The following is a 17,937-nucleotide window of genomic DNA, read 5'->3' as shown; positions in this document are numbered from 1 at the left end:
AGGCAGAGGCTCCTAAATAAATCATGTATTTTTTGAATACAGAGTGGATAGTGAGAAATTATAAAATTACAATTGATAGATATAAAGTATCGTACAAAAGTCTTCATGTGTCATGATAGAGATTATTATGGGCATATTTTAAAGCACAGACAAAATTCAGTTGTTTACTTTGCAAGATAAAGACCTCCTGACATGCAGGGGGAAGAAATCATGCCAGTAGAGAATTAGCAAATGATCTGCCTGCTTCCTTAGACTTTTCACAAAAATGTCTGTTGCTGAGTACAATCCGAAAAAAAAATTAATCTAGGTAGGATGGACAGATAATATAGAAGTTCTTAGGCTTTTATATATGTAATTATGAATTGAAATGTCAGTAATTGCTACTTTTTACTGAAAATTAAAGAAGCCATGAGGAAATTTTTTGGACATGTGATTTAATTCTTGTAGTTAATGACTATTTATTATGTTCTTTCTCTTTCTTTTTTATCTTTTTTTTTTTCATTTTTAGGTTAGTATGGAGTCCTTGAAAGAGCTGGATCAAAGACTGTTTGAAATGTACATTGAATTCAAGGCAGATCCAATAGTAGGGTCATTAGAACCTGGCATTTATGCAGGATATTTTGATTGGAAAGATTGTCTTGTTCCAACAGGTAAATATCTGCTTACTAAACTATGAAATTATTTTAACAGTGATTGATAGGAGCTAAAATATACTATACAATTAAAAACTTTTTTCTAAATCTATGTTTTTAACTTTTGACAAGTTTTCATTATAAGTTCTTTCTCACAGACTTTACTTAATTCTTAAAGCATTTTTCAAATACCCGCAAATTATTAAAGCTGCTTTCATTATTGATAATCTCTTTAATACTTGTTTTTTGTGATTATTTTGCTTCATTGCTTATATATAATAGAAAAAAATTATAAAAGTCATCTTTGCTATTTTCTTATAAAATTCACTGAGGTAGTTTGGGATTTTTTCCAACAGAATCTGACTACATTGGTAATAGATGTAATTACAGTTCTGAAATAAAAAAAATTATGAGAAAATGCATATTGTAATAGTAGTTCAGCAAAGAATGTTAAACCATCGAAGGGCAGGCACTGTATTTAAAATTACTGAGATGTTAGTCATTATCTAGGTGCTTTAAGAGCTTCTGTTTTAAGGAAGCATAATATAAATTAACCTTTTTTCACAGTGGTGCATACTGTGCACACACTTTGAATATGTAATTTGTCGTATCTAAATCACTTATCACATTAATGCATGGTTAATACCAAGTAGAAATTAGTTGCAGTGACATAGAACATGGCATTTTGAAGGTGAACTTCTCTTAATCAATTTGCACTTTCTTGTTTTGATTTTTTAATGGAGTTATGTGTGGCAGGCTTAGTAGAAATTCTGCGGTACTTAAAAGTTGGACACTCAGGTAATTATAAGAAGCACACTGGTAACTGCGAATCAAGAGCTGCAGTGCTTGCTTGCTTAAAAGCACAAGGATCTTAGGGTTTATTACTTTAGAGAAAAGTGTCTCTTCTATCTCATTACTACTTTTATGCTCAGAATATGTGCTGTATATTCTGTGCTGTATATATATATATGTGCTTGTATTTCTGCAACATATAGCAGAAATAACTGAGATATTAATCTTGCACATTCAAATTTGTATCTGAATGATACATAACTTCTCATCATACTTGAAGTATGTTTTTGCTTGGCATGTTTGGATTCCCACCAGCTAACCAAGACAAAAAAAGTTGTGTCAGCTTTTTATATGCTCCTTTCTTGATCTAGCACATTGCGATCTACTTATGAGGTTCACGTTGCCTTTAAGATTATTTTGTAGTATTTTTTTCTTTAAAGGTAATATTAAATTTCTAATAGAGGTTGGTCTTAGCCTGCTTGTGGTCCTATTTATTGTTGCTTTTACATACTTCCTCTCCAACTTTTTGGCAAAAATCAAAGTGAAGACGACGTATATCAGAGACTCCTTTAGGATTACATATCACAGTGTTGGCCAATTTGAAGTAGTAGAAAAGTTGTCTGGGGTTTTTTTTTTTGTTAATCCCCAAGCTAGACACATTAAAAAGGAACATTGTAGTCACTTCTGTGCTTTACCATCTTGATGAACTACCTTTCTTATTAGTAACTTCTGACAAATGTACCCTGTTGACTATTGGTATAAAAAAGTGTCATGGTTTAACATCATCCAGCAACTAAGAACCACACAGCTGCTCACTCACTTCTCTCCTGCCCTGGGGGGATGGGAGAGAAAATCAGAAGAGTAAAAGTGAAAAAACTTGTGTGTTGAGATAAGAAGAGTTTAATAACTGCAATAAAATAATAATAATAAATTTTAATGATAAGGAAAGTAACAGAAAGATAAATAAACCCCAAGGGAAAAAAAAACAGGGAAAAAAACAAGTGATCCAAATGAAAAACAGTCACTCTCCACCACCTGACCAATGTGCAATCTGTTCCAAGCAGCAACCCTGGGCCAGCTTTCCCCCTAGTTTATATACTGAGCATGACATCATGTGGCATCATATAGTTGGAATATCCCTTTGACCAGTCAGGGGCAGCTTCCCAGCTGTGTTCCTTCCCAGATTCTTGTGAAGCCCCAGCCCACTCATTGGCAGGGCAGCATGAGAAGCTGAAAAATCCTTGACTTAGTGTAATCAGTGTGTTATTAACATCGTTCTCATACTAAATATAGCAATATACCAGCTACTAGGAAGAAAATTAACTCTCCCCCAGCCAAAACCAGGGCAAAGAGTAGCTTTGAGAACCTTCATTTGTCTGTTCATTGATCCTGGAAATATTTGATACTCTGAAGATAAATATGGTAAGTGATTAGTAAGTAACCTCTTGGACAAGGTAGAGGAACTTCATTATTGAAAAGGACTGGGGGGAAAAAAAATCTCTTTGTGGAGCATATGAGAATCTGACTTTTTTCCATATTCAATCAAAAAAGAAAAATATCACCCAACAGGCATATAATAGATTTTTTTTCCCAATAAACTAGTATTCACAAACAATTTTAAATTGTACAGTAAGATTTTAGTTGATAAAATATGCCCATACATAATCTAAATGATGCAGTTAGTACTACAGTAGACACGCTGTCTTTTTATTTTCCTCTTGGAAAAACCCCAAGCAAACAAATTACAGTCGGTCTCAATACAACATGAAAAAGGCCTACTTTTTAAAACTGAAATAGCATACATATGACTGGGAGTGGATCACACTGAGTCAAACACACCATTCACTCAAGGATTTGTTAAAGATTGACACATCGATTTTTTGAGGAAAAAATATTTGTGTATTAGAAGTTATTGGCTCTTTTTTGGTAATCCTTATGACTGCAAAATTTAAAGATTTTATTTTATTAATTTGCCCAGTTTAGATCTTGACTTTTGTAGCTTTAATTTTAAAAAAGTAAAAAATGTTGATGGCATTGGCAAGGCAAACTATTTAGGCCTCATCGCTTGTGTTCTGAGTGGTGCTATCAGTGATGTGTAGTGTTGCATAACTGAAGGTACTCCATGTTTCTTACTGGGAGGACATAGTAGTTTGGCATGAAGTTTTTTTTATGTGCTGTTTCTGTATTAGCTTTCAGATAGTACTAATGATAGTAAAAAGGCAAATTTTGACAAAAACAGTTCTCTTTTTTTTTGAAGGGAAAGAAAAGGTCAAAGACATCAATTTGTCTGTATTTAAAAGGTTAGGTAAAAGGCAAATAATTTCCCTGATGCAGTCTGAAACTTTCAAGCATTCCATCTGGCAAGTGAAAATTTGACCAGAGCAGGTCATGTTGGTGCCATGATTTATCTTTTGCAAAGGACATTTTTGAAAATGTGAGTATGAAAATACTTATGAATTGGTTAGGAATAACATTAAGAATTTTCTGATGCTGAGTTTCCCATGTTGCTAGTCCAGTCCAGAACTTCAAGACTACAGCTGTTTCTGAAGAGTTCTCTGCAGAGAACACCTGATCTGGACTATTAGGTAGATAATGCTTTAGGTAGATGGAATTGTTCATGGGAATAATATATGGACTGGACGAGCAAGGTAAAAACATAACTTGGGGTAGGATTTAGATATAAAATTACATAGAATTAATCCATTTTTATTCAGAAATGTAAATGAATTTCAAGGTATTATTCAAACAACAGACAGACTTGAATTGCAAATAAAAGGACAGAGAGGTCTGTTACTAGGTAAATGAGCATACCAGAAGCTGCCGTGTAATTGAAGAAATTCCCTCGGTTTTGCCCTTTTGTCCACTAAGGATAACAGCCTATTAATACTACTGATCACTTCCTTTGCACAGCTTACAGAAGTTATGTATGCATTACTATATAGCTAGAGTAACACTACAGGTAATGCTACAAGCTATGTATAGGCAAGTCCACTGAGTAACATTTAGGCAATAGCCTAAATGTTTTGCCTTGCCAGTGCTATCAGCGTTGTTTCTTTTTTTAGAATCACGGCTATAAAAGTCATATAAATTTACTCTACAGAAATTACCTGTATTTATTGCCAGTTCTGTTCTTGAGCCGAGTAGACCCCTGCAGTAAGAGAATTTTCTGGTTTCCATTCTCATTGTTTTCTTGCTTTCTTTTCCATATCAGTAAAAAATTATGTACAAACTAAAACTACACAATCATGTATAATTCAATCTTTTAATAATAACATTTTTTTCTCACATGAGTACATTTGACTTGCTTCATGAAATGTCAGCTCTTCCAGAGATACGACTGGGTTTTGTATTAAGTAGAATTGGTACAGGCAAAAATCTACCCTTTAGCTTTTACAAAATTTGAGAAGTGAGTGAAGTATAAACTAGGAGGGGAAAAAAGGTGGAGGCAAGTTTCTGTCCACAGTGTTTGCTATGTCGTGTTAATACTTCTCTTAAGCATTTTTGTCTTTAAAATGCCTTCTTTGACTCCTGTCAGTTTGAACATTCAGGGTTAGTTTGACTAGCTAAAGTCTTGTAAGGTATAGAATATTCAGAAAAATCTTGATACTCTATTTATTATGGGCATCTTTACAGGCATCTGTCCATAAGTACTGAACACAACACTTCCTTCCTTCATAAAATTCATGGGGAAAATAGACAAATGAGAACCGTATTAAACAAACACTTCAGAAGGAGAATTTAGAATTAAGAAGCTTTCCTTTTGAACAAGCTTTGAAAAATACATGATATTCAAGTCTCATACCATGTCAGTGTGGAAGAAGCATATACCTTGCTCACGTAGGCAATTGTCCTGCAATTATCAGTGATTTCCTTATACATATGCTTTTTGTTACAGTTTTAAACATAAAAAAGGATAAATGGTTTGCATGGGACAAAGTTTCATTTAGCCTATGTGCTAAAACTTTTATTGTTTAATTTTCCAACATGCATGTTCTTTTCAATATGAAAGTTCTGAATATCAGAAAGAACTTATGCACAAAGTAATTTTACATTTGGCCCTTTATTTTGATCTGAGGTGTGACTGCTGGAGTTAGAAGGCAGTTTTATTAACTTAATTAGATTTATTGTTAATAAACAACTCATTTAAATTTTCATTTTAATTTCAATGTAGACTTCAGAGTCTTTACAATAAAGACTTCAGTTTTAACATACAGCAACAATTAAATGTAGTTTGGTTCTTTTTTGTTGTTTGAAACATTGTTCTAATTTATTCTACAGTATTAACAAAATTAAAAGAGGTGAAAGGAACAATAGGAAACAATAGTGTTAATCAGTTGCCACATATAGGTTTGGATTATTTTTTGTGTATACTGATCAATCTGATAGTTCAGTGTACAAGTTGGGGTTTTTTGTTCCTGTTCATTCTCCTCTTTTTTGGTAGTAAGTTGTGTTTTGTTGTGGGTTTTTTAATTCTATTTTAGAATGCGTGTGTTACATCTTAGTCTCGTGACAAAATTAGGCTTTGTGATCTTTTCTGAATTGCAAGCCTACAGTCTTTTGGACAGTGAATGAGGTGGTTGTGTTACTCTGAAAATGGATAGAAAAGATTTCCGTGTATTGAAGTTTGTGCTATACAAGCAGAAGTAGTTGCATGTGAGCATTCGGTCTTATATATATTATATATATACAGATTATTGATGTGAGCTTTTGCATGCAAATGTCAAATTACTCTTCATAATGGGGCAAGTTTTATTATATTTAGTACATAAATTTGAGACTGTAGTAAGTGTGGATTTGTTTACCACACAAAAAGTTGATATTCATTTATTTTTCTGAGGAATTCAGATATGGTGATCTCTCTTCATAACTTACTTTTAAATGCTGGCTGCTGTTTAGTCTGATCAGCATTCACAGCATACAGCATGTATGTTTTGTGTTTCACTAGTGTTGGCAGATATGGGGAGGTTGTAGTACTTAAAATTTCACATTTCTTTGAAAGTTTTAGGTCATTTCACACTTTCAGCTGAAAGTTGATTGTTTGTGGGTTTTAGATATTCATTCCATACTTGGCATAAATTGAATGTAGTAGAGTTAAATCTGAATTTCTTCTTCTTTGGCATGTTAAGGGAACATCGTTTGAAACATTTCAAATGTATCAAATGCTGCTACTACCATAAAGGATTAAGTGCGTAAGATCTGCTAAATCAGGTTTGTTACACTTGTCACATCTCTTATCTGTTATTTGTCTAATTTAAAAATCTAGTAAAAAACTTCTAATGGCAATAGCCTTATGAAAAGGTACTCAGCAGTTAAAAATGAAATATTAAAAGGCATATTTAATTTGTAGTTATGCAGCGACATACTTGTCAACCGTAACTTTTCTTCTTTTGTTTAATGTGGGGCACCAGCACCCTGCTTACATGAAAGATGACAAGTACATTTACATCTTAAAAACGTTTGGATATAGTACAAATCTCTTTCATTTTATTCCTTTTTTTTTTTTTTTTTAGAAATAGGCAAATACTTTTTGACTGAAATGTGCAAAACAGTTTTGTTTGAAATCTCTGTCTGTAACCCTTTAGATTTCTGCTAACAGTTCAAATGGATGGCTTCAAAATTATCTTACTAGAGGTAGACGATTTGGAACTCAGTCCACCAACTATTGATGTACTGTGTTTAGGAATTGTCTGTCTTTTTATGCCAAATTCTAGTATTTTGGTGCAGGAAAATAATGTGCATGTATGTGAACAGGAAGAAAACAATGATATATTGCATATGATGTTAAAGGAAAAACAGTGTTCTGCACTGGCAAATGAATTTGGTAAAGGACTTGTCGGTGTGGGGAGTTTATTACAAAATGCCAGAAGTATTCTTATACACAGTACTCTTTAAATACTCCAGTTAAAATACATTGTTTTTCATTCAAGCTAACTGCAATTGCAACATACATTAGTAAATTGATAATTTGTCATTCTAGTAAGGAAATATTAACTATATAACAATAATAGTTTTGTTAGGATGAACTGAATTCAACATCCTTAAATGACCTGTTCAATCAGCAAGTAAAAAACCATGTGTTACATGACTACAGTTCTTGCATTTGGTTTACTTCACACAGTAGAATCATACAAAAATTTCAAAGCGAGGGGCCATCATATAGTAGCCTTTCAGTTAATTTTGTAAAAAAATTAGTTTGCTGCTTGAAATATAAGCAAAAATTTCACTGCAGGTTTCAAAATACCTTCATTTGTGTAATTTCATTTTAACCTCAGATTTTTCTTCAATTTCACTTTCAGACATTCAGGTTTTATTACATTTCCCACTTCTGAAAGCATTTGAGTTGTTGTATATTGGTGTCTTAATTACAAGTTTTAAGGATCATTCTAGCTGGTGAAATGGACTGGACATCATACCGTCTCTGTCCTTGGGAAAAGTTGCAACAAATGTGAAGAGGAGAAGGAACTGGCCCTCCAGCTTCCTGTAGTTTCTGCCGCCAGGTTATCTTTAATTTCTGACTATTACAGAAATCCCAGTAGAAACCGTCCCTGAGAGATATTGCATTTTCCAGTTCCTACCTGCCACATATTGAGTGGCACTTGAATGTAGACTTTATTAGATATCTTCTTGAGCTTCTCCACGCTTCTTGCATGCAAGATTTTCTGCTGCTAATTTTGGTTCTAGTTTTTGTTGGCTGATCTCAGAGGACTCTAGACTTCAGATGTGCAAGCATGCAGTAGGAGTTCATCTGCAACTTAACTTTTTTATTGCTTATGATTCCTCTTGCTTTACACGTCTACCTTCACCCACAGTTCTGTTTTATAGCATTTTCTGCTATTAAGCCTACTAGTAGTTGTTTACTAGACTGCCATCCATCTCTCTCCCAGCTTCTCTTTGGCTTTACCTGTCAAACTTCTTCCTGTGATAGCTTGTGGCATTTCTGTCTATGCTTTGCTAAAGACTATTAAGCTTCAGAAACATTTTATCTTCAGTATTTTTTCATTAAAAGTTGGAAAACGTGCATCCTTCTCAAACTACAAAATTAAGCGGTCAGCAAATTTGAAAATTGCCTGTTAAAGCAGTGTTTATTTTAAAAAGGGAAATAATCTTAAAAGTTTCAAGACCTAAAACAGACTTCATTTATATTGCTCGAGGGATGGAAACAACATGAGTACAAAAGCCTTGTATCTCTGAAGTCTTGCTGTGTTTCGTTGGTCAGACTGCATCCTAGTCTTGTTGTAGCTTGAGAATTGTCTACTCATGTACATTTTCTAACTGATGGTTAGAAAATACCTAATTTCTAATACCTAATCATCTCTAATACCTAAAGGAGATGATAATTATTGCAACTTCAGAGGATTTACTTATCAGCAATGTCTGACAACTGAGAAGTCTCTTCTGTTGTCTAGCCAGTTGTAGGAAGTTGGGTCATATTGTCTCCAGTTTGGCATTTCAAAGGCCAGTTTGTTCTTTACCTGGGATACTTGTCATCAGTTCAGCATTTTCTAATTCATGCAGTGTTAGTTCATGGTCTGTCTGGGTAGACATGTGTTCATGTCAACAACCTTTTTTTTTTTAGTTTGGTTTTGTTTTTTTTTACAAGGAGACCTGCATTTTTTTTAACTCCTCAAGCACACTCTTTGAGAAACACTTAAGATCTTTTAATATTATTTAGTATTTTTATGACTGCCTTTGATAATAGGATCTGATTTCTGCATTACTCAAAACAGAAAATTAACTGGGGATTGGAATCAATGATAATGCATAGAGGAGAAAGGGTAAGCATTGTTTTTTCCCCTGTTATAGCACCTCTTATTACAAGCATGAATGAGGGTATATACACACAAATTTTGTACTGCCTCAAACTCCTTCAATTAAACACATACAAAGTTGTGTCATCAAATACCCAGTGCTTGTTGGCATAGTTAATGCTTTCATGTTTACTTTGCATTTGATAGGCACAAATGGCATCTTAATGTTTCCTGTCTGGTTTACTCATTATTTTGGGTGCCCCAATGTTATGGAATGATGCAGGAAAGAGTTTTGGATCACTGGCCTGTTGGGTTTGCAGCTTGGGTAAGGGAGTAGAAATGAATGGATGGAAGTGCGGGAGAGGAAGAACTCAGTGGGATTGGTTCAGATGGGTTTGAAAGCCAGAACTGAAGACCGGTGGTAACATCATAGGCCAAAAAGCTTGAAACACTGAGTCAATAGTCATTACTACTATTTGCTTTATTTGATTACTAATTGTATTATAAGCCAAAATAAATTAAAACCTTGGTTGTGAATGAGGGGTTTGAGTAGGCTTAGTTTCAGACTGCTCCTTCAATTGTTACCCTTAGAAACAAGATTTTTATTATCTCGATAATCCTCAAGGTAGTTTCTGCGACAGTCTTTAACAAACTGAGGTGTAATGAAACAAGTGGAGTAGGGAAAGTAAGTCATATGAAAAGTAAAATTACCTGTAGTCCCAAACTTGTATCAGGTCTGTTCCGAAGTCCTTAGGCCTTTTTGCTTGCATTTATTCTCCTCTTACAAAGATTTGTTTTCACAGGTGTGCTAATTGTAAATGCTTTTCTATTTCTCTCGGAATATCAAGTTAGTAGTGGTATCTGTTAACAGATCTTGAGACTGCTCTCTTCTTGTACTCAGAAGTGTTTTAAAGTCCCTTTGGCAATCTTTAGCCAGTTTCCACAGGCATTCTGCTTGCACTGCTGTTGAGTGGCTGTCAATAAGTGTATGGATCTTGGCTTTCTGTATTGATGGAACTAATTTTTTACTATGCAGCATTTGTCTGCTGACAGATTGTGTTTTCAGGATTAGCTCTTTTTTATTTTATATTTGAATGCATATGCTCTCCTGGAACAGTTGCATTTTTAGTACTGTTTTGGCTAATGCATACAATTGCATTTCCTGTTTTGAGGTTGTCAGTGCTGCAAATAAGATCCCATGGAAAGCAAGGCATCCATTTTAAAAGTTGATTTCAAAGCAAACTGATATGCTGTAGAAACCGAGGAACTTTATACTGGGCAAGAGTTTATTAGCTCATACTGGGGTCGTCATCACAGTTTCTGAAGACAGTTGTGCATGGGAGCACTGTGAGGTCAAGAAGCATTTACAGGTCATAATTAATATTTGGGAAACTTTGTTGTTGTTACCTATTCATAGGTGAATGTGGCTCTCTTAAGGTTGATCTGTAGTAGACGTTTGTCTGCTACTGTTTAATGTAGCTAAATTATAATCCTCTAGCTCAAATTATAAAGGGTCAGAGATTTGTGTGTGATATTTAGATGGACAGTCCCAAATTAAAATCATGCTCTTGGTCTGAACAAACTCACCTCTATCAAAATTACCAGACTTTTTGGTGCATGGAGCTGCCTGTATGTTTCCTATAATTCACACTCTTGTGCTTAGAGAATGGTTCTGTCTTATTAGCCTTGAGCATATAGGTACTGGTTGGAAACAATCCATAACAGTGAGTGTTCTCACCTTAAAAAGGCTCTTAATGTCTTGTGGTGGAGATACTTCAAGGGCCATACAAAATACAGCATTATAGTACCTCCTGTGCAGATGCAAAGAATCATCTTAAAACATCTGGAATTTGCCCCAGACAACTCAACAAGGGAGATCCAAAAACCTCGACGCCCTTATTGAACCCACTGGTCAGTTCACATTCTTGATTGTGGTTTAAAGTGTTGCGTAAGAGATTTATGGTCGAGCATAAAACAATACTGATTTCAAGATGAAAGAGTAGTAAAAACTATTTATTTTCTTTACCCTGAATGTACGCTGTCATTTCTAACATTTTAAAAACATCAATGAAAATGCAGTCTTCAAGATGTAGCTTGCCACAGGACTGACAGCGGAATCCTACTAGCTGAGTGGGAAAGTAGCTGTCTCCTTAGTACTTCAGTAACACTGGACAGACCGGGGGAAGGGGAGGGTTAAGTTAAAAATTTTAGTGTAACAAAAAGCCTCAACTTTCTATACAAAATTCAGCCTGGAGCGTATTTTCTCCATAGCCAAGTTATCAAGCCCTTTAACTCTTACATTTTAAGTGGGAAAATACAATCAATTTCTAACAGTACAGCAGATTCATTGTAATAAAAAGCATTTCATTAGCTTAAACTTTCTTTAGCAATTTAAATTTAATGAAACACTTAAACTTATTGATGTGTGGATGAAATTATAGTGTTGGACTTGTTCGGCAGTTGAAGTAATTAAAAATTATTAAAAGCCTTTACTTTGAACTGTGAAAAATTTTAAGCTTTACAGTTATTGTGGGTCACTCCTGAGTCAAGATAGCTTCCAAATGTTGATTTTGGGCTAAACAGTTTTTAAGGATCTATTGTTCAGGTCATGCAAAGACATTCTTGATTTTAAATCCATGCCCTTTTCAAAATGCTGTAGGGATTGAGCGAAGCTTGGAAGTGAAAAATGATGAAATAGTAGCACTGGAAGTCAGTGCAAGTTCTAACCTTCACTCTAATAAATAGAATTAATATGTGGTCTCACTGAATACCGTATGTGTCTTGCAAAAATTTTCTCTCATTTTTTTCTAGGAGAGTAAGACAGTAAGGTGTGGGGGGTGTTGTTGTGCTTTGGTTGTTGGGTTTTGGTTGGGTGGTTTTTATGTTGGATTTTTGGGTTGTTTTCTTTTGTACTGCAGTAACATGTCTAAAAGGTGCTGTTACTTGGTTCCAACTCACTAGGTATTTAAACAGATAGATAAAATTATACATGAAATTGAATTTATGACATTTTTTTCCATAAGTTTAAGGTATGCTCTTGATATGCTAATCTACATGCATTTAACTGCAGTAGATGTTACAGTTTTAGATACGTACATTGGTAGAAATAAGGACTGTCTGAAAGTCAAAATGATGACTGCCTCTTCAAGGTCATTCCAAGTTGCCAAGTCTAGAGAAGAAAAATATAAACAATAACTAGATTTTACTGTATAATTCAAATTTGAGAATTTGGTGAAATGAAGCAGAGGATAGCCTCCTACTATGTCTTCCAAAGAATCTGCTGGATCTGTAACCAAGGTCCCTTTCTGTGGTCAGTTTTTTCCCATGACTCGATAGTTCCACTGTAACTATAAAATACTGCTACTTGTTAGTATTTGCTTGTAAGTTACTACCCTGGCTTTGATTTGGTTGCCGATTTGCTGAATTTAATTACTAAGGACAAATGAAAATCCCATATACACAAATGATACACAAAGCAATTTGGAAGAAAAAGTGTAAAAATATTAAGAATCAGTTCTGTTGTTTCTTTCGGTGTGCTGGCTGCTTGCATTTTTTCAAGTTAGAAACATTCACAGATCTTTGCAGAATCAGGTTCCAAAAGTATTAGGCTTTTTATATTATGCATGTGCTACATGCTTGTTGTCATTCTATATTCATATAAGCCAGTAGAAATAGCAACTTTAAACCATTAATGCTACTAACAAAACTCTACTGTAAAAACCATGAAAACTGTGTATCTTAATGCTGCTTGTAATCTTTTTCTCAAAGCACTACTTTTGAATTTTCTTACTTAAAAAAAAATGTAAAAGGTCCATACTCTACTTCCTCTTGTCATGTTTGCCTTTTACTTACCCAAGTATATCTGTCTTAAGTCACTGTAATAAGTGCATGATGTGTTTCATTGGTGACTGAGATTTTTCCCATAGCTTGAAGGTTAGAGAGACACAGACCAAAACCGGACACTAAAATTATTAGTGTCTGTAGTGTTCCAAGTACTTTATTTGTGAAATTAGTCTCTTTTGGATAGGTTGACTTCAGTTTTCTCTTTTCTTATAATAATAATATTTGAGTGACAACCAAAGTAAATTCATAAACATAGTATATCTCTAAGCCCATTCTTCGTGTATGAAATTGCTGTCATTTTGCATTTGACAGGCTATTATTACAGTACCAGTGACTTCAGGAATTATGAGAAGAACATACAGTTTCCTGAGTGAGTCTGTGTTTTGAAAGGTTTTAATAATTTTAGGTTTTATAAAATCCTGAAAGGACACCTTCAGGGTGCCTTAAAAATGATGTGTTTGAAAGAAATAAATTAATGTTCTTGCAGACCATGCTTGGTTTGTGTTAATGAAAGGAAATACTTCTTGAGATTTTTGGATTCAGCTGTTCTCAGTTTTGATAGAGATGTTGATTTTTAGTATACCTTACAATTAAAAAAGTTACTTGCTTTTCCCATCGAATCGGTCATCCTGTATCTTTATGATGCATATAGCTACGCTCTTTTACCTGTGAAACACATCTTTTTAAACTGACATTTCTTGCCATTACATAAATCCTCTTGTATGGGGATATCTGGGGGGAATATGACAGTTAGTCTGTGTTGCTGACTGTGATCTCCACTGACACCACTGGACGTGTGACCACACTTCTGTAAAATGAGAGAGGTGTCTGGGAGTGGCAAAGACAACCAAATATGATGAGTTATCACACTCAGGCTTTTGGAAGCCTCTGTCAGAGTTGTCAAGGGTTACAACTGGTTTCTTTTTTCTTAAGAGGCTCACTGGTGAAGAATTTGGAAATAAATAACAAACAGATTACAGTACTGGAAACAAGATGAGTACCAGGCTTCAGAAGAATGTTGGTACTAGTTTTATAAGATGATGATGATGCTCTTCAGTTGTCCACCACCCACCAGCTGGTCTGTTGCACAGTTTCTCAATTTTTCTCCAGAAACTGAAAAAAAAAAATTGAGAACTTTTAAACAGCAGAGCAGTTTCTTGGTCAGCATGGTCTCATTTAATGAGAAAACTGTTGATGCATGTGGCTTTTTGAAAATATGTCCAATATACATCAAATATTTATATAAAGTAAGTATATTACACTAAGTAGTCTGTTTCCTCTTAAATACAATATTGTGTCTTGCCTTCGTGTTTCTCTTGCTCGCAGACTTTAAGAACTTAAGAATGTTCTGTGCCCAGAAAAGAGCTGTTAAGTTCCCATTCTGCCACGTTTCCTGGATGCATACTGAAGGATCACAGTATTGTATTACAAACTGCTAAAATTGGTGAGAACCTGGTCATATGAGGGACATGAGCCCTGTTTTCATCACCTTACATGTTGACTATTAACAGTTTCTGCTTTTTCAAAAGAAAATCCTTCAGCATTAAAATTATTCTTGTAGTGGAAATCTAATGGTAATAGAACTTACGTACATAATGCTGTGACTATTATGTGCTGAAACTTAAGGAGGCAGAGGAAGGGAATTTGTTAAAAATTTTTCTTGTGGGAAGCGAAGCAGCATCCTACAGCTAATGGATTGGTGGTAGAAAAAGTTTGGGTAATACTGAGTCATCCTTAGATGTATTAATTTTCATGTCAGGAAGGAGGGTTTGTTACATCGAAGAGTCTCACGCATAAATTTCTTTCTTCAGAACCTATTTTTTTCCACTCAGGAAGAAAAATGGGTTTGGTTTGGATGTTATGTTGGGTTAAATGGCTTTTCTTATGCAATTTTTTTTTCATCTATCTCAAACCACCTACTTCAATATCTGATAGTTGTAATTAATTTATACGCTTGGGTTTCCCCTTGAGTCAAACTTACAGCCACTTTAATTCAACCAAAGCTGAAGTAGAAACGGTAGGATACTTTTAAGTGATACTAAATCTGTAGGGCAGTACACTGTTGGCTGTGAAGTGTTTGTATTCTTGTTCTGTCACAAGGCTGAGTTTATGGGTTACAAGCACACATCGGTGGGCCAGCTGCATGTAGAATACTGTGTAATGGCTGTAACTCTGCCAGACAATGTTGTTAGTGCTTAAATGACAACAATAAAAAGACAAGTTTCTGTGGGTCCTGTGTCTCAAATACTGGGCTCAGTTAAGGGTCATTGATGCATTTGTTTACAATTGATGATTTGGGTGAGCTGATAAATCTGCATGCTTAGATGAAGTGGCTGTAAGCTCTGAAGTATGTATGTACTTTTTTTTATGTTAATGTGTTAGGGATTTGGGGTTAAATGGTGTTCAGATTCTTATGTTTGTTTTTCTTTCATAATTTACCTTTCTTGTTACCAAATTAATGGGTTGAAATTTGGCTGATTCTGCAATAATATGAGTAATTTGAGAGTCTTTATGGTTCAATTCTAAGGATGGTATGCAGCATCCTTTGCTCTCATGACCTTCAGGTCCAGATTGGTAAAATGCCCTTTCTGCTTTGTTATTGTGTTTGATGGAAGAAATGAAAGTAAATCCATCTCTTAACAACCCCCCAAACCAAGAACATGTGTACCTATCAGACTGGCCTTCAGCTGCCTGCACCTCTTTTAAGTATTTAATGCTAGCAAACATCTCTCCTTCCCAAGTGAAGCACTGTTGAGCTTCACATTTCCTGTTGTAGTCTTTTGCCATTACAGATTTTGCTCCTTTTCTTCTTGATAATAAAGCAAATTGTATTCTATCCAGGAAGCAGTGGGGTTTAGTGTGTGTGTTAAGGAACAGAAAGCAGCAATATTGCATAGACCTATTCAACTATCCATCAGATCATTCTGTGGTTTGAATGGAGTAGCAGAAAGTTCAGAACACCCTCAGCAGCTTCTATTTTAAAGATATCTGAGTTTGGCCTATGCAAAAAGGCACAGAACTAGTATTATTCGCTTGTTATTTCCCTCTTGTATATTGAAGTTCATGCATAGACAAAGGTATTAATCACAGTACTGGCAGTCTTTAGAGATGTTGCTCCTCCAAGGCAGCTGAAATACAGGAACTTTCAGGTTCTTTGAACATCGTGATGTAATTTCTATTGCTTGAATTAGAATAGCTCAAAAACTTAAGGCTTGAAAGCCTTCATTTTTGATATTTTTAGAAGGTAGTTTTGGGGCTACTAATGTCAGGTTCTTCAAATGACATTCACTGTGTTAGATCAACATAGTGTCATGGCTGAAAATAAATGCAAGGCAACTAATTCAAAGATGTAGTGCTCTGGCCTTCAGATCTCAAAATATTTAGGAAGGTTCTGATTCTCAACAGTCAGCCTCTGTCCTGCCTTGTTTCAGAACTGTGCTTTGTAGAAGCACTTTCCCACACTGATTGCCAGTAAGTTTGTTAAATTTCAATTATTGATAGGTATTTTTTAGGTTACTATTAGTTCCTGGGATGACTTCTCAGATTCCTAAGGCACTGTATATTTATAATTACCGTGAGCTATGCAGATAAGAATTTCAAGAAAACATTCATCTGATTCACAGTTTAATTAGTATGGAGCTAGTAAGAACAATAGATTTATCAAAACGTTTTCAGTTTTACCGAGAAAGACCTGCTAATGAACTATTTATAGCACACTTATATCTATTTTTATCTGTAGTCTAAGGACTGACTTAGGACAAATGGGTTAAAAAACAGGAAATGTGGTTAAATAAGTGGGTAATCTCTCCAGAGAGTTTCCAGTTTGCCTACACGTTCACATTTTCTTCTTAATGTACTTTCAAAACAACATTAAGTACAGTACCTTGAAATCCATCTCCGTTTAAAGGAGGAATGTTTCCAGCAATAGCAGGAAGTGGCCAAGTGAGAAATTTTACATTCTTGGTTAAATTCAAATGAGGTTCTGGAGTCCCTATTTTTAAGTGGGTTTTTCCACTTTAATAACAATAGAGCAGTTGTATGACATTTAAGCTGGCTCAGGTGTATCATATGGATCCATAACAATCTGTGAATGCACAATGTAATTGTGTCTTTTGTTCTAGACTGGTTTTAAATAATTACTTTCCTCCAACTTTCCCGTTTCTTGCACATAGGACTGTATTTATTTGTTAATATGCCATGCACATATTTTTAAGAATATGTAATATAATCATGTATGAATGTTGTAAAAATAGCGTTATTAATCAGATTGCATAAATCTTACTTTGAAGGAAGGAATTTACTGAACATGATAATGGCCATTTAATTTTCTCAAAGGTGGTGTCTGTATTTCCTTGGGTAAAACAGAATCAATAAGTAAATGAAAACCATTATTTGCACTTCTTATTATTTGCTTTTTGACAGCTACTCATTATTAGCTTTTTTAAATCTATTTCAAAATTATTTGTGAGTCAAAATGAGGAGCGAATATAATAAATAAATAAAGTCGCTTAAGTGGTGGTAAAGGTTGTTACCTGGTGGAGCTCCTCTATTTTTAGAGCTACTGCCAGATATAAGGGTTCTACTTTTAGCATCCTACAAACAGTTTTCAAAAAATGTTTTTATCCAGGGCAAACAACAAAGCATGACAACAAATACATTTTTAGTAATTAGGAAGAAACAAACAGGCTTGTCTAGCTGCCTTAATTTAGAAAACAGGCCACTGGTACTACTTTTATCTGAAGCTGATTTCCTATCAACTGTCTTTGAAGGGAGAAACCTGTGTGCTGTTGTAAAGAGTAGAGGTGAGCTGCTTTGTTATGTCCATGGGGAAATTCCAAATCACATCTCTACTTTTTTTTATATATTTTTTTAACATCTACGGGGTGTCATGTTAGATGATATCACTGTGTGGGTGGGGACGC

General features: G+C 34.7%; 1 protein-coding gene across 4 annotated transcripts in view; it reads left to right on the top strand.

Moving 5' to 3' along the window:
* EXOC2 (exocyst complex component 2) overlaps positions 1–17,937 on the top strand; it is a 124,923-nt gene that overhangs the window by 87,516 nt on the left and 19,470 nt on the right. For all 4 annotated transcript variants that reach the window (XM_051799511.1, XM_051799508.1, XM_051799509.1 and 1 more), the window contains one exon: positions 509–650. In XM_051799511.1, coding sequence (XP_051655471.1) covers positions 509–650 — 142 coding nt within the window. The remainder of the gene's footprint in view (positions 1–508; positions 651–17,937) is intronic.

The sequence above is a fragment of the Manacus candei genome, unplaced genomic scaffold, assembly GCF_025592945.1.
Source record: "Manacus candei isolate 608988 ecotype Guabito, Panama unplaced genomic scaffold, ASM2559294v1 h1tg000049l, whole genome shotgun sequence".
Classification (NCBI taxonomy): domain Eukaryota; kingdom Metazoa; phylum Chordata; class Aves; order Passeriformes; family Pipridae; genus Manacus; species Manacus candei.
The sequence above is the reverse complement of the archived record's forward strand: the minus strand, read 5'-3'. Positions and strand labels throughout refer to the sequence as shown.